Source organism: Bufo gargarizans, chromosome 6, assembly GCF_014858855.1.
Source record: "Bufo gargarizans isolate SCDJY-AF-19 chromosome 6, ASM1485885v1, whole genome shotgun sequence".
In the NCBI taxonomy this organism is placed as follows: domain Eukaryota; kingdom Metazoa; phylum Chordata; class Amphibia; order Anura; family Bufonidae; genus Bufo; species Bufo gargarizans.
In genome coordinates, this window is record NC_058085.1 from 193,290,281 (window position 1) to 193,309,091 (window position 18,811).

Here is an 18,811-nt window from a genome sequence, read left to right on the forward strand (position 1 = left end):
GGAGAAAGGTTTGCCCTCTAGTCACTGCATGTCCCAAGGGAGCAACAGAGTGTCGCCGCCAGATCTCTGAGAAGCTCTGACAGACGTTCTTCAGTACATCTTGCTTGAGGTTCTTTTGTTTTGGTTTCATTTTGTCATCTCGTTTCCCTCTCTCAGCTGTCATCTAGTTGCACTGATTGTGGTTTATACAACTTCCTGGATTGTGCTCACTGCTAGATGCTGCAACTGCTGGTTCCTCAGTTAAGTCTGTTCTTTTATTTGTGTTTTCCTGTTGGCTTGAGCCTAGGTGACCCTGACTAAAGTGTAGGGAGCCGGTGGTCGCGTCCCCTCACTATTATAGGGTTGTCAGGTGTCACACAGTCTAGGTACGAGGGCATGCAATTATCTATCATAAAGATCTTTGCATGGGCTGAGCAGTCAGGGAGAGCTCTAGGGCTTTTATAGGGCTCACCCTTATGTTCCTTAGTTTGGGATCAAGTCAGTCGGATCTTTATTTGTATCTTCTAGTTTTCTGCAACTCCATCCATGACATTATAAACCGCCAAAACCGTCTTAAGCATGGATACGGTTTCACTCTTGACTGAACGCATGCAGGGTCTTAGGTAGCAGATCTCTGTAAAACTTTGTCTCAGTTTCAGGTGACCGGTTCAGCTTGCATTCATGGAGTTTGTTCTGAGCCTAAGATCTCGCTTCCGGATACGTTCTCCAGGGGTAGTGAGAATTTTGTTTGTTTTAGAGAGGCTTGCAAACTCCATTTTCGCCTACTTCCCCATTCCTCTGGTGATGAGGAGCAGAGGGTGGGGATCATCATCTCGCTCCTCGGGGATAACGCTCAGTCTTCGGCCTTTTCGCTGCCGGTGAGAGCACGGCCCCTCCGATCGGTGGATTCACTTTTTACAGCCCTGGGTCAGATATATGATGACCCGGATCGTATTGCTCTGGCTGAATCTAAACTGCGTCTTTTATGCCAGGGTAACCAGTCCACTGAGATATACTGTTCAGAATTTCGGAGATGGGCAGCTCATACTGTTTGGAATGATGCTGCACTCCGAAGTCAATTTTGCTATGGCCTTTCGGAGGGATTGAAAGATGCATTTGCCTTTCATGAGAGACCTGCCTCCTTGCAGTCTGCTATGTCTCAGGCTGTTTGTATTGACAGGCGTCTTAGAGAGAGAGGAGAGATCACTCCTTCCTGTCATATTCAGTCCAAGGACAGTGGGGCGGTCTCATTCAGTGCGCAGGGGTCTCAGTCTCTCTCAATCCCTTCTGAGCAGGAAACCATGCAGATGGGTTGCGTGCCTCTGATAGTAGAATATTCAGCTCTCAGGGCAGGTTTTTTTTCTGTTGTGGAGGTATATATCATTTGGCAAAATGTTTGCCCCTCTAGAAGTTTCAGGGAGAATTTTGAGGGTAATAAAGAAACTAAAAGAAAAATATCCTCTAAAAACTTTCCATCTGTTACTATTGGCAAGGTTGATGCGGAAATTGAAGCTTTTCTGTTTGCTTGCAGTTCCCGTTTTGTCCTACCTGCCAGGGTGGCGCTAGAGAGCAAGACTTTTTTTGTGAGATTTTTGTAGATAGTGGAGCAGCTGTCAATCTCATGGATAATCAATTTGCTATAACACATGGTTTCCAGGTATGCACTTTGGCAAAAGATATACCTGTTTTTGCTATCAATTCCGCTCCACTTTCTCAAAAATCGTTAAAGGGCATAGTTTACAATATCCGTTTGACTGTGGGTGATGCTCATGTTGAAGATGTCTCATGTTTCGTCCTAAGCGGATTACCTACGCCTCTAGTGTTGGGGCTACCCTGGCTCACTAAACACAATCCCACCATTGATTGGCAAGCAAGGCAAGTAAATGATTGGAGTGACTTTTGCAGAGAGAATTGCCTCTCGGCGTCTCTTTCAGAGGTTTCTACCAAGACTCTACCATCTTTTCTCTCTGAATTTTCGGATGTGTTTTAAGAGAGTGGTATCCAGGAGCTGCCCCCTTATCGGGAGTACGATTGCCCTATTAATCTCATCCCAGGCGCCAAGCTGCCTAAATCTTGTTTATACAATCTCTCCCAACCTTAAAGGGTCGCTATGCGTACGTATATCTTTGAGAGCCTGAGAAAGGGACACATCCGACCCTCGAAGTCACCTGTTGCCGCTGTTTTTATTTTTGTTAAGAAAAAAGATGGCTCTTTAATACCATGTCTGGATTTCAGGGAGCTGAACACTGTCACAATTCGTGACCCTTATCCACTTCCTCTGATCCCGGACCTGTTTAACAAGATTGTTGGGGCAAAAGTTTTTTCTAAGTTAGATTTGAGAGGGGCATACAACCTGGTCAGGGTCAGGGAAGAGGATGAATGGAAGACGGCCTTCAATACTCCTGAGGGCCATTTTGAGAATTTGGTTATGCCCTTTGGTTTGATGAATGCTCCAGCCGTCTTCCAACATTTGGTGAACAGCATTTTTTTATCATGTAATGGGGAAATTTGTACTAGTGTATCTAGATGACATTTTAATTTTTTCTCCTGATTTCAAAACTCATAGGGACCACCTACGTCAGGTCTTGCTCATTTTGCTGGAGAATAAATTGTACGCTAAACTGGAAAAATCCAGAAATTCAATTTATGGGTTTTCTTCTCTCCGCTTCTGGTTTTCGCATGGATCCTGAGAAGGTCCACGCAGTGCTTGATTGGGACCTTCTCAGGCTCTCAGAAGGCGCTGATGCGCTTTTTGGGTTTTGCCAATTATTACAGGAAATTCATTTTGAATTATTCCTCTGTTGTTAAGCCACTCACTGATATGACTAGAAAGGGGGTGGATTTTTCCTCCTGGTCGATAGATGCGTGTAAGGCTTTTTCTAGTATCAAAGAGAGTTTTGCTTCTGCTCCCATCTTGGTACAACCTGATGTCTCTCTACCTTTCATTTTTGAGGTGGACGCTTCTGAGGTGGGTGTGGGTGCGGTCTTGTCTCAGGGTCCCTCTCCTGCCAAATGGGTTAAAAATGTGAAGCCCAATGCCCTGTCATGTTGTTTTCCGGGAGGGGGAAACTTTGAAGACCCGGGTCCCATTTTGGCTGAAGGGGTGGTCGTCTCTGCTCTTTACCCTGATTTGGAGGCAGAGTTTCAGGCAGCCCTGGCAGAGGCTCCTGATCTTTGTCCTCCTGGGAGGTTGTTTGTGCCTCACGCTTTACGACACAAGGTTTTTAAGGAGCATCACGATACTGTCCTTGCTGGGCACCCGGGGAGCAGAGCCACAGTGGATCTCATTGCTCGGAGATTCTGGTGGCCGGCTCTTCGTAAGACGGTTGAGGGTTTTGTGGCAACCTGCGAGACCTGCGCTTGTCCCAAGGTCCCTCATTCACGGCCATCGGGTCCTCTCCTCCCGTTACCCATTCCTTCCCGTCCTTGGACACATCTGTCCATGGACTTCATTTCGGACCTGCCTCATTTCTCGGGGAAGAAGCAGGGAGGGATCATGTGTACTATTTAAAATTCTCAAAGTGCCGATATTCGCGATAAAAAGTCATAATTTGAATATTTGTGATCAACACTACCAGCTATACCCTTACTGCAGACTGCTAACGATTCATTCATAATGTCTAGATGAATTAATAAATGAATGACATAACATAGATCTATAACATTACATGGGGAATGCAAGTAACTATTAAAACAAGCATGTCAGGAGTGGTGACAGGTACTCTTTAAACCTAGCAGTTTTATAAAATTTTACTCCAGTTTTTCTGTGACACCCCCCACTAGAGTGACATTGTGAAAAAAAAATTAAATGCTGTATAAAAGTGATTTACACTGAAACCTGCCCACTTTTCTACTCCAAAATGCAAAATTGAACAGAGTATTTTTCTGAGCACACCTTTGAATACTGCTTTTCCATTCCTCCATAACCCTATCTGTTGCTATGAGAAACACAAATATTCCAACGACTTACAAAGATATTCTAACAATAACAAAGATGAGATATTTCCAATTCTGCCTAAAAACTGACCCCCCTTATCACATAGATCCTCCTTAGAACCTGCTACCTTTTACACCATTTATGCCTAACCTCACTTTAAAGGGGTTATTTCATGCCCCTAATAAGGTATGGGTACATCAAATAATTTGGTCTCTGCAGTACTCCAGAATAAAGTAATTGCAAATTGTTTCTTGTTATATAATGTTCTGATATATTGCAACCCGCATAGCCCTGAGGTAACAAAGGGTTCGGCCTCCTGTCACCACTGTGAATAACTGTTGCAGCTAGAGCCACTACCACTCCCATCATTCACTTGGTTCCTCCAGGGCTTGAGGCAACTCATACTCGGAACCCTGTTAAATGAGCTAGAACAGAGAACAGCTCTGTAAGAAATGCTCCCATTCTGGTGGACTCATGACAGTCTTGTATTACTTGAATGGATATTCATCTACATGGCCATTGTGCAATGCTACATTTTCCCTGCACCAGCCTTTACATGAGAAATGCCTGGCTGGCTGTGGCATCTCTCATCAAATCAGCTATTTTGCAGAGGGAGCCAAGAGCATGTTCTAGAGATCAGCAAATCACTGTGGCAGCTGCAATCTCAAAAAGGTTTTGTCATTTTCTTGCCTGATCCCTTCATCCAACAGTATCTCCCACTTTCCTTGCTTTCACATACATTTAATATCTGTGCATACACAGATAGTAGCTGGTGACTGGCTCATGCAGATCTATGTGCACTATGTTTTTTTTCAATAATAGATGGCTGGACCATTGCACAAAGCAAGCACTTTTACCTTTTGTGACACCCCTATTTTTTTATAGCGTGTTATTGTGTAATGCCCATTTTGTATGTACATACACCCTTTGATTTGTGAAGTATTGTAGAGTAAGGTATGTTGGCCATATATAACAAAATATTATTGCCATCATAGATCATTTATCTAGCTATGATGTATCTACTTATGCAGCAGGAAAGTCCATTGGCTTCTAAAATACCAACTGGATAGTTTCATACCATCAAAGCAATGACTCCTATAGTCTTGAGCAAGAAAGACTATTGGCTTCCAAAATACCAACTGGATGGTGTCAGACCATCAAAGCAATGTCTCCTATAGTCTTGATGAGCAGGAAAGACCATTGACTTAAAAAACAACAACTGGATGGAGTCAGACCATCAAAGCAATGTATCATATTGTCTTCAGCAGGAAAGACTATTTGGCTTCTAAAATACCCACTGGATGGTGTCAGGCCATCGAAACAATGTCTCCTATAGTCTTGATGAGCACGAAAGACCATTGGCTTCTAAAATACCAACTGGATGGAGTCAGACCATCAAAGCAATGTCTCCTATAGTCTTGAGCAGGAAAGACTACTGACTTCTAAAATACCCACTGGATGGTGTCAGACCAGCGAAGCAATGTCTCCTATAGTCTTCAGCAGGAAATACTATTGGCTTCTAAAATACCCACTGGATGGTGTCAGACCATTAAAACAATGTCTCCTATAGTCTTCAATGTATGAATAATGCTGGTTGATTAGTTATGTTGTTCCCAAGACACAGATGCAATAGACAATGAAAGGAATACCACTAAATTAAGGTTTTATCTTTCAGAAACAGTCTGCAAAACTGGCATGGTTCTGCTTTGTGGGGAAATAACATCTAGAGCAGTTGTGGATTATCAGAATGTTGTTCGCGACACCATTAGGTACATTGGATATGATGATTCCGAAAAAGGTTGGTTGGTTTTCTTAAAGTTTATTTAGCTTATTTTAGTATTTTTAACCATATCTAAAGCATAATTATTAGCAGACTGTTTCTAGTTCATGTATTAACTTTGGTCTTCATTGTATATTTTTAACGCAGGTTTTGACTATAAAACCTGCAATGTTCTTGTAGCTCTGGAACAACAATCTCCTGATATTGCACAAGGTGTTCACTTAGATCGTAAAGAGGAAGATGTTGGAGCTGGTGATCAGGTACGTTTTAACAAGTGGGGTAAATCTGGCCTGATAGGATCTTTCATTTACTGGAGACTCATTCTTACACTGTCACATACAGTTGAATTCAGGAGTCAAATGGGAAGAGTCCAATCATTACTTACCTAGGTGTCAGCAATGAGGAGGGCTCAGGTGGCTCCCTGGGCATAGGCCCATGGTAACTTTCCAGAATCCAGATATCTGTTGCACCTTGCTGAGGGAAGGTTGAAATATGAACAAATGAACCTTTTTGTTGGGCTGGTGGCCCGTGTCTGCCACTGCCCTGGTATCCCAGACAGGTGTGGGTGTTGTTCTACTCTTCCTGTGTGTATCGGGACTATGGCTAAGTGAACTTCCTTTTATCACTGCTATAGTTGATCCTCCCCTTGTGCTCCCTGTGTAGCTCATGACTACAGTGCTAATCAGCCTCCCTATTTACCTGGGCTGTAGATCCACCCCCTTGCCTGAGCTTTGAGGTTTTCTAGTCTATAGTGACCAGCAGTGTCTGACTCCCCATGTGCCGTACCTTGCCTGATTACCAGTGTACCATACCTTGCCTGTCTACCGATTCTGATTCTTGCCACTTGACCTGACCTTCGAACTGCTACCTGGACTATGCACATACTCAGCCTGCCCCGCCCTTGGAATTTCTATCTGGAATGTGCACATTCTCAGCCTGCCCTAACATTGGACTGTGTTCAGAGTATGCCTTTTGCCTGAGTCCTTGGTGCTTCACACTGGTGTCTCTGACCCCCGTGAATGAGCTGTGAACTACACCAGGACTACTCCAGGAGGTAGTGGCCCAGTTGGTTCCCTGCAGTGAAGTCCAGATCCCTGTACAGGAGTTAAAGGGTGAATACCAGGGAGCCACCAGGACAATGCCATTAGGTTTAACACATTGTCAAGTTGGTTAGTTGGCACAGTGGGACACTTTCCTGTCAGATGTCAGCAGTTCAGATTGATAGAGGTGTTGTAATGTGTGAAGCATACCCTGGGTCCTCTGGTACCTGTAGATGGGCATTTAGACAGTAGGACTTTCCTAAGCATTGTGGCTGATCAAGTTAATCCTTTTATGGTATGCGTTTACCCTATGGCAGAAGGACACTTTTAGTTGGACAGTGTACAGTCGTGGCCAAAAGTTTTGAGAATGACATACATATAGAAAATTGGAAAAGTTGCTGTTTAAGTTTTTACAATAGCAATTTGCATATACTCGAGAATGTTATGAAGAGTGATCAGATGAATTGCATAGTCCTTCTTTGCCATGAAAATTAACTTAATCCCAAAAAACCTTTCCACTGCATTTCATTGCTGTTATTAAAGGACCTGCTGAGATCATTTCAGTAATCGCCTTGTTAACTCAGGTGAGATTGTTGACGAGCACAAGGCTGGAGATCATTATGTCAGGCTGATTGGGTTAAAATGGCAGACTTGACCTGTTAAAAGGAGGGTGATGCTTGAAATCATTGTTCTTCCATTGTTAACTATGGTGACCTGCAAAGAAACACGTGCAGTCATCATTGCGTTGCATAAAAATGGCTTCACAGGCAAGGATATTGTGGCTACTAAGATTGCACCTCAATCAACAATTTATAGGATCATAAAGAGGTTCAATTATTGTTAAGAAGGCTTCAGGGCGCACAAGAAAGTTCAGCAAGCACCAGGATCGTCTCCTAAAGAGGATTCAGCTGCGGGATCGGAGTGCCACCAGTGCAGAGCTTGCTCAGGAATGGCAGCAGGCAGGTGTGAGCGCATCTGCGCGCACAGTGAGGCGAAGACTTTTGGAAGATGGCCTAGTGTCAAGAAGGGCAGCAAAGAAGCCACTTCTCTCCAAAAAAAACATCAGGGACAGATTGATCTTCTGCAGAAAATACGGTGAATGGACTGCTGAGGACTGGGGCAAAGTCATATTCTCCGATGAAGCCTGTTTCCGATTGTTTGGGGCATCAGGAAAAAGGCTTGTCCGGAGAAGAAAAGGTGAGTGCTACCATCAGTCCTGTGTCATGCCAACAGTAAAGCATCCTGAGACCATTCATGTGTGGGGTTGCTTCTTATCCAAGGGAGTGGGCTCACTCACAATTTTGCCCCAAAACACAGCCATGAATAAAGAATGGTACCAAAACACCCTCCAATAGCAACTTCTTCCCACAATCCAAAAACAGTTTGGTGAAAAACAATGCATTTTCCAACACGATGGAGCACCGTGCCTTAAGACAAAAGTGATAACTAAGTGGCTCGGGGACCAAAACATTGACAATCCAATTGAGAACTTGTGGTCAATCCTCAAGAGGCGGGTGGACAAACAAAAACCCACTAATTCTGACAAACTCCAAGGAGTGATTATGAAAGAATGGGTTGCTATCAGTCAGGAATTGGCCCAGAAGTTGATTGAGAGCATGCCGAGTCGAATTGCAGAGGTCCTGAAAAAGAAGGGCCAACACTGCAAATACTGACTCTTTGCATAAATGCATGTAATTGTCGATAAACACCTTTGAAACGTATGAAGTGCGTGTAATTATATTTCACTGCATCACAGAAACAACTGAAACAAAGATCTAAAAGCAGTTTAGCAGCAAACTTTGTGAAAACAAATATTTGTGTCATTCTCAAAACTTTTGGCGACGACTGTACTATGCCATATGGGTTGTATACATGGTTCAGGGAACATGCCAAGGAGGTTTTACTTGCTTCCTTGGATTTAACAGTTCCCAAATCTTAATTTTATACAGCATCTCTAGGATGAGGTAGAGCAGGCGGTTCAAAGTATGTCAGTTTCTTCTTCTAATTTGAAAGAAGCTATTATGTCTGTCTGCGTCCATATTCCTGTAAAACAATTTTAACAGCTAATGGAATTTATACCATGACAAATTGCTGCAGTTCTGAAAGTCAAAGGAAGTCTACTATTTAGTGTGCAAACCACAAAATAGTACTTGTACAAACAACATATCCTGCAAAAAAATAAGACCCAATATTGTAGCAAAAACAAAAAAAATTGTAGTTCCAGAATGCTGAGATAGTTACATAGTTGATAAGGTTATAAACAAACATAGGTCCATAAAGTATAGCCTATAGGCCTACATTGTGGATTTAGAGGAAAGTAAATTTAATTCTTTACTCCAATTATGCCTATAAGAATAGTACCCATAACTTGCAATATTTTATCTTTCATGAAAGACACCCCTTCTTGAACTCATTTAAAGGTGTTCCCAGGGCTTTTAATATTGATGACCTATGCTCTCCTGTCTCTCTTCCTGCTCTCCATAGACATAGCAGCAGCGAGCAGGAGGAGAGGAGGAAGACGGCACGTGCCTTCCCTTCATACAGCTAATTGGCAGTGGTGTTGGGTGTCTGACCCTGACTGATCTGATATTGTTGACCTATCCTGAGGTCTTTGCCGCAGGAGAGTAACCAGACCACTACCTCCTGGAATGATCCCAGTGCACCTGGCCGAAACCTGAAAGGCAACAGACGGGGGTGCATGACAACAGTGTACAGGCATGTAACAAAGCAGGAACATAGGCAAACAAACAGGAAACCAAACAAACCAGTAAAGTTCAGACACAAACCAAGTACCGGAACACAGACGAGTCACATAGACAGGAACCCATGCAGAACAGGTACAGGTACAAGAACAGAAATAGAACACATGGCGAACATGCCACCGATGAGACCATTACATGCAGACAAAGACAGACGCCTGGACCCCATGTTGAACAAGATGCATGATGGTCACAGACAGAGCTGAACATAGAGACATAGAAGCAACTCCCAGACAGACTTAGATATGGTGAAATTGACATACAGCGACCTGGAAACAAAGTATATACACTGGAACCCATGCGGAATGGGGGGCATTGCGTTCCCAGTCAAATTAAGCCATAGTAACATTGATTAAATACCAGGGGACCACACAGATCAGGGTAGAATGACAAACACTCAGGTCAGGAGCACACACCCTGCACACAGGAGTCCTGGAGACAGACACCTCACAGGCACACAGCTCACAGGACTAGATAGCTGGGTAATGAGAGAACCTGACCACCTGGAATCCAAACACACAGACCAGGAAGACGTTAACCCTACGTGAACACAGCTTACAAGTTACAGTAGACAGTTCACATAGCCACAGAACACAGCAGCCATCACGCACAACACAAACAACCAGCATACATGGGAATAGTCAACCGCAGCCAGTACGCAAGCACAGGCAGCCAGCCTACATGGCAACACAGTGTCACAGTGAACTGCACTGTGATGCAAACACATGGAGTACACATATACATAAAACACTAGAAGGCCACAGCCAGCATGGACCACCTAAGCAACCAGCATATACGGGTAACGCCACGCAGGCAGTACGCAAGAGTGCTGGCAGCCAACATACAACGCAAGACAGTATTACAGTGAACTGTACTGTGATACAAAAAAGACACAGGGACTACACAATTCACAGTTCATAGACTATAAGACCGCAGCAAGCACACAGCACCCAAACGACCAGTATACACGGGAAACAGCCTGCAGCCAATACTCAGAGCGCATGCAGCCAGCCTGCACGGCAAAAAGTGTCACAGTGAACTGCACTGTGACAATATTGAATAAATGAATATAGTCCTGAAGCCCTACCATGTCTCAGTTCTGAATAGACTAACATTTATATTGATAAATATTTGACTTACTCAATTTTGCTTTCTTCTACAGGGATTGATGTTTGGTTATGCCACCAATGAGACAGAAGAGTGCATGCCATTGACTATTGTGCTTGCACACAAACTAAATGCAAAGCTAGCAGAATTAAGACGGAGTGGTCATTTTCCTTGGCTTAGACCAGATTCCAAAACACAGGTAGGCTCATGGCCTCTATCCATCGGGTATGGAATGAGGATAAAAAAATGATTCCTTTTCTAAAGAATTGATATTCCTATTTCATAAATTCTTGCTGGCCAAGTAGACTTCAGCATTTCATTTGTGCAATGCCACTGAAATAATCAAGAACTGTATACTGTATGTCATTATTTGTGTGTTTCACCCATTTATATAAAGGACATAAAGGCAGTTTCTTGAAAAGGGTAAATGCTAACAGCTACCTCGATTATACCAGCTGTCATCGCCAAAAATGGAAGAGAACTATCCTATTTAGTCAGATAAAAAGAGTGAGAAGAAATTGCTAATATGATCAAGTTATGAGAAAACAGGTAGATATTATCAAACATCGTTTCGAAGAAAGGGGTTATCCTAAAAGAAACTCATAAGTAAGTCCACTAAAAGAGCCCTTAAAGTTAATCAAAAAGAAGCCCTGAAACCAAAACAAACCAAACCCCAACAGGAGACCTCTTCTAATTCTCGTGTGAGCATGATAACTCAATATAATTTGAAACATAAAATGATCCGACAAATATTAACTAAGCATTGGCTGGTACTTCAGAAGCATCCCATTCTGAAAAAGATTTACCGCATGCTCCTACTATCACATACAGAATAGCACGGACGCTAAAAAAAACATCTTAGCACCTTCATGCCCTGAAAATAAACCTAAGAAAGGGAATTTATATAAGAGGTACACATAAATGCAACAATAAAAAGTGTAAATGTTGTGATATTTTCACACACGACATAAAAGAAATTAACATTCCCGATTCCGATGAATCATTCTATCTTAAGCAAGATATGAACTGTGGAACAAGTTAGAAGGCTGACATGTCAGCCTGGATTTGTGTGTGTGTGTGTGTGTGTGTGTGTGTGTGTGTGTGGGGGGGGGGCGGGGGGCATCTGTTCTCTCTTAAGCGCCAACCCACGTCTCCTCAGGGCGCTTCCGGATCACACCCACCCACTTTCCCTCAGTTCCCTCTAGGGTATGCCCACTTCCAGGCTTACCCACGCTCCTGGCTCCCGGCAGCAGAAAAAACAAGCAGCGAACTAATACCCCAAGTGTGTTAAATGAATCACCCAGAAACACCATATGCTTGGCCGTGATCGAAACACCCACATGATGTACAAATAAAGTGCGTACGCAGTGACGGAAGGTATGGCTAGCAAGAGATGATGGAATGTACAAAAATTGGAAACAGACTGCTGGGAGAGAACAGGGCGACCCTGATTTTTCCAAGATGACTATTTGAAGACATGTGGTTATGATGACAACTGTTATGCAGGGGTTAATACAATCGTATGTGAATTAGGATAAAAAATAAATAAAATAAAATATGCTGACAACCCAAAAGTTATTGTTGCATAATTCCTAACCATAAGCCTCATGGGACCTTCACATACAGGAGTAGAAAAAGCAAAACACAAACAGAAACACAGGACTGCCGATGCAGCGTAACATAGTGATCATCGGCGTGCGCTCCACGCTGGAACGCATGCTGAATGGCGCCGGCTGGAGGCAACTAGGTGGAGCGGGGAATGAGGGAAGGAGACTCACCCGACCTGCCGGAGACGTGGGAGGCGACGTAGGGGCGGCGAGCAGACCACTGAGGACTCCAGGTGAGAGGCGAGGCGGCTCTTGACCCGGCGGCTGTGATCTGGAAGCACCCTGAGGAGACGGGGGTCGGTGCTTAAGAGAGGATAGACGACCCTCCCACAAATCCAGGCTGACATGTCAGCCTTCTAACTTGTGTGTTTGACCTATTTACATAAAGGGCATCTGTCAGCAGATTTGTACCTATGAAACTGGCTGACCTGTTGTATGTGCTCTTTGCAGCAGAAGTCACCTGTGTTAGTCCCATGTTCATATGTGCCCACGTTACTGAGAAAAATTATGCTTTAATATATGCAAATGAGCCTATAGTGGCAACAAGGGTGTTGCCTTTACACCTAGAGGCGCCACTTTTTCTGCAACTGCTGTTCCCTCTCAACTTTTATTAACATGGCCAGGCAAGATTATATTTTCTCTGACTCATTCTGCCAGGCATATTTCCAAATATTAAAACATCAGTTTTCTAAGCAATGTGGGCCCATATGAACATGACACCAACACAGATGCCTTCAGCTGCCAAGCGCACATGTAACAGATCAGCCAGTTTCATAGGTACAGATCTGCTGATTAGTGCTGAGCGAAGTGTGCTTTGGATGATAGATCCAAAGTCGATTGGGTTAAAACTTTGTTTGAATGCTGTACGAACTCCCATCCCTATACAGCATTCAGGGATAGGTGAAATTTGTTAAGTCCAATGTTGGTGAAGAACTTCGGCATTCAATTCTACAGTTTTGTGTGAAATTATGTCCAATTTGCCTTTTTTTCTCATTTTTGGGGCATTGTTCCAATATACACAAAGGAAACAAACATGTGTAGAACAAAACATGTGTAAATGCAATAATTTTATGGGAAAAATTCTTCATTTTCTGGAAAGATTTCAGGGGTGCAAACAATTTTGGCCATGACTGTATATCATCTTTCTAAATAAATATTTTCCGGATTGGTCCAAACTATTGGTGATAAAAGTTCACATATACAGTATCCAACCACTCATCCTACCATTCTTTTAAAATACAAAATTATGAGTACATATGTCATAAATAAAACCTATTTGCAGAGCTGAAGGAAGACATCTGGTAGGCATAACTAAGCTAGATATTGTTCCAAAAAGCAACGTAGGTCAGAAAAAATGTTATGATCACCTACTGAAGAAATGGATTCTCTAAGTTGTACTCAAATTGCCACTTGACATATCAAAAGTTTTAAAGTAGAGGGACACTTTAACTATAGTTTGTGGGGTCTGTTTGTAAGTGCTGGGAAGATGGGATAAAATTGTAGGCATCCATGTCTAAAAACTAGTGCTGAGAGAAGCGAAGCATCCATCCAAACTGGACTTCAGTCTGAAATTTTGGAAAACTTCGATTCTAAATGAATCTGAGTTTCCTCTCGCTTCTTGATAACGAATCAGTTTTCCTAAAATGGTGGCTGCACGTGTTAGAAAGTAAAAGTAAGCGTAGAGGTGACAAGTCTGGGAACATAAGATCACCCATAATGCCGTGCAGCCAGCCAATCTGCAGGTAATCATCCCCCTGCGATGTCACAGATAGGCAGAACCCTATAAAACCCTGATCCATCATGCTTGCTGACATTTTCCTGTAAGCTAAACCATTAAGGCTACTTTCACACTGGCGTTTTAGCTTTCCGTTTGTAAGATCCGTTCAGGGTTCTCACAAGCGGTCCAAAATGGATCAGTTTTGCCCTCAATGCATTCTGAATGGAAAATGATCTGCTCAGAATGCATCAGTTTGCCTCCGTCCGTCTCTATTCCACCTGAACGGCCCTGTGACCGGAGAAGAAGCAAGGGATCATAGAGTGCCTACACCGCCTTACTGCCCGAGAGGTAAACACAAAGTCGATCCGAGAACGGAGTGAGCCATTAGCTGTAGAGTTACTGTGCAGTCATTATTACAGGCAGGTTTAATTTATTGCTGTGTACATAAGTATGCAGTGCACCAATATTCATAGTTAATTCATTCTGTTAGCTGTAGAGTTACTGTGCTTCAGTATTACAGGCCACTATTACTTTTAGGCAGATTGGCCTGGGAATACCTGATTTATGGCGATTCTTGAGGAATACATTTGCAACAAATCAAATTTCTTGTCAAACTTTGGGGAAGCTGCTGAATCAAATTTTTCTAAACTTAGCTCATCACTACTGAAAACTATAATGATTAAAGAGGACCTGTCACCATTGAGATTCATGAATTTATACATTTATTTAACAGCTTTTTTTTATAAGCCTCATTAACAGCTATCAGTGACTGACAGCTATGTCTGTATACACACTTACACAGGAAATGCTATCAATCAATGATAACACCTCCCCCGTGCACAGCTATCAGTGACTGACAGCTATGTATGTACACACTTACACAGGGAATACTATCAATCAATGATAACACCTCCCCCGTGCACAGCTATCAGTGACTGACAGCCATCTATGTATACACACTTACACAGGGAATACTATCAATCACTGATAACACCTCCCCCGTGCACAGCTATCAGTGACAGACAGCTATCTATGTATACACACTTACACAGGGAATGCTATCAATCAATGATAACACCTCCCCCGTGCACAGCTATCAGTGACTGACAGCCATCTATGTATACAAACATACACACAGAATGCTATCAATCACTGATAACACCTCCTCCGTGCACAGCTATCAGTGACTGACAGCCATCTATGTATACACACTTACACAGGGAATACTATCAATCAATGATAACACCTCCCCCGTGCACAGCTATCAGTGACAGACAGCTATCTATGTATACACACTTACACAGGGAATGCTATCAATCAATGATAACACCTCCCCCGTGCACAGCTATCAGTGACTGACAGCCATCTATGTATACAAACATACACACAGAATGCTATCAATCACTGATAACACCTCCCCCGTGCACAGCTATCAGTGACTGACAGCTATCTATGTATACACACTTACACAGGGAATACTATCAATCAATGATAACACCTCCCCCGTGCACAGCTATCAGTGACTGACAGCTATCTATGTATACACACTTACACAGGGAATACTATCAATCAATGATAACACCTCCCCCGTGCACAGCTATCAATGACTGACAGCTATCTATGTACACACTTACACAGGGAATACTATCAATCAATGATAACACCTCCCCCGTGCACAGCTATCAGTGACTGACAGCCATCTATGTATACACACTTACACAGGGAATGCTATCAATCACTGATAACACCTCCCCCATGCACAGCTATCAGTGACTGACAGCCATCTATGTACACACTTACACAGGGAATACTATCAATCACTGATAACACCTCCTCCGTGCACAGCTATCAGTGACTGACAGCTATCTATGTACACACTTACACAGGGAATACTATCAATCAATGATAACACCTCCTCCGTGCACAGCTATCAGTGACTGACAGCTATCTATGTATACACACTTACACAGGGAATACTATCAATCAATGATAACACCTCCCCCGTGCACAGCTATCAGTGACTGACAGCCATCTATGTATACAAACATACACACAGAATGCTATCAATCACTGATAACACCTCCCGTGTACAGCTATCAGTGACTGACAGCTATCTATGTATACACACTTACACAGGGAATACTATCAATCAATGATAACACCTCCCCCGTGCACAGCTATCAGTGACTGACAGCTATCTATGTATACACACTTACACAGGGAATACTATCAATCAATGATAACACCTCCTCCGTGCACAGCTATCAGTGACTGACAGCTATCTATGTATACAAACGTACACACAGAATGCTATCAATCACTGATAACACCTCCCCCGTGCACAGCTATCTATGTATACACACTTACACAGGGAATACTATCAATCAATGATAACACCTCCTCCGTGCACAGCTATCAGTGACTGACAGCTATCTATGTACACACTTACACAGGGAATACTATCAATCAATGATAACACCTCCTCCGTGCACAGCTATCAGTGACTGACAGCTATCTATGTATACAAACGTACACAGAGAATGCTATCAATCAATGATAACACCTCCCCCGTGCACAGCTATCAGTGACTGACAGCTATCTATGTACACACTTACACACAGAATACTATCAATCACTGATAACACCTCCCCCATGCACAGCTATCAGTGACTGACAGCCATCTATGTATACACACTTACACACAGAATGCTATCAATCAATGATAACACCTCCCCCGTGCACAGCTATCAGTGACTGACAGCTATCTATGTACACACTTACACACAGAATGCTATCAATCACTGATAACACCTCCCCCGTGCACAACTATCAGTGACTGATAGCTATGTATACACACTTACACAGAGAATGCTATCAATCACTGATAACACCTCCCCCGTGCACAGCTATCAGTGACTGATAGCTATGTATACAAACATACACACAGAATGCTATCAATCACTGATAACACCTCCCCCATGCACAGCTATCAGTGACTGACAGCCATCTATGTACACACTTACACACAGAATGCTATCAATCACTGATAACACCTCCCCCATGCACAGCTATCAGTGACTGACAGCCATCTATGTACACACTTACACAGGGAATACTATCAATCACTGATAACACCTCCTCCGTGCACAGCTATCAGTGACTGACAGCTATCTATGTACACACTTACACAGGGAATACTATCAATCAATGATAACACCTCCTCCGTGCACAGCTATCAGTGACTGACAGCTATCTATGTATACACACTTACACAGGGAATACTATCAATCAATGATAACACCTCCCCCGTGCACAGCTATCAGTGACTGACAGCCATCTATGTATACAAACATACACACAGAATGCTATCAATCACTGATAACACCTCCCGTGTACAGCTATCAGTGACTGACAGCTATCTATGTATACACACTTACACAGGGAATACTATCAATCAATGATAACACCTCCCCCGTGCACAGCTATCAGTGACTGACAGCTATCTATGTATACACACTTACACAGGGAATACTATCAATCAATGATAACACCTCCTCCGTGCACAGCTATCAGTGACTGACAGCTATCTATGTATACAAACGTACACACAGAATGCTATCAATCACTGATAACACCTCCCCCGTGCACAGCTATCTATGTATACACACTTACACAGGGAATACTATCAATCAATGATAACACCTCCTCCGTGCACAGCTATCAGTGACTGACAGCTATCTATGTACACACTTACACAGGGAATACTATCAATCAATGATAACACCTCCTCCGTGCACAGCTATCAGTGACTGACAGCTATCTATGTATACAAACGTACACAGAGAATGCTATCAATCAATGATAACACCTCCCCCGTGCACAGCTATCAGTGACTGACAGCTATCTATGTACACACTTACACACAGAATACTATCAATCACTGATAACACCTCCCCCATGCACAGCTATCAGTGACTGACAGCCATCTATGTATACACACTTACACACAGAATGCTATCAATCAATGATAACACCTCCCCCGTGCACAGCTATCAGTGACTGACAGCTATCTATGTACACACTTACACACAGAATGCTATCAATCACTGATAACACCTCCCCCGTGCACAGCTATCAGTGACTGATAGCTATGTATACACACTTACACAGAGAATGCTATCAATCACTGATAACACCTCCCCCGTGCACAGCTATCAGTGACTGATAGCTATGTATACAAACATACACACAGAATGCTATCAATCACTGATAACACCTCCCCCATGCACAGCTATCAGTGACTGACAGCCATCTATGTACACACTTACACAGGGAATACTATCAATCACTGATAACACCTCCTCCATGCACAGCTATCAGTGACTGACAGCCATCTATGTATACACACTTACACAGAGAATGCTATCAATCACTGATAACACCTCCCCCATGCACAGCTATCAGTGACTGACAGCCATCTATGTATACAAACATACACACAGAATGCTATCAATCACTGATAACACCTCCCCCATGCACAGCTATCAGTGACTGACAGCCATCTATGTATACACACTTACACAGAGAATGCTATCAATCACTGATAACACCTCCCGTGTACAACTACAGATGTAGCCAAGCTAAACTTGAATCTCATAACACATGGCGCAGTGTTATGTTGGTTATCTCTTGACAAAAGCCATTCAATTCCAATGAAAAGTTAGTTGTCTTTTTCTTGCCATTCTTTACTTAATGCGTAAAGAGAATGAGAATGCTATCAATCACTGATAACACCTCCACCGTGTACAGACATCAGTGACTGACAGCTATATATGAATACACACTTACACAGAGAATGCTATCAATCACTAATAAAACCTCCCCA

The 18,811-nt window shown here is 43.0% G+C and overlaps 1 protein-coding gene across 1 annotated transcript in view; it reads left to right on the forward strand.

The window, feature by feature from the left end:
- Positions 1–18,811, forward strand: part of MAT1A (methionine adenosyltransferase 1A) — a 131,240-nt gene that overhangs the window by 88,148 nt on the left and 24,281 nt on the right. Inside the window, exons 3-5 of the mRNA XM_044298147.1 lie at positions 5,592–5,714; positions 5,844–5,956; positions 10,658–10,801. Of these exons, the coding sequence (XP_044154082.1) occupies positions 5,592–5,714; positions 5,844–5,956; positions 10,658–10,801 (380 nt within the window). The remainder of the gene's footprint in view (positions 1–5,591; positions 5,715–5,843; positions 5,957–10,657; positions 10,802–18,811) is intronic.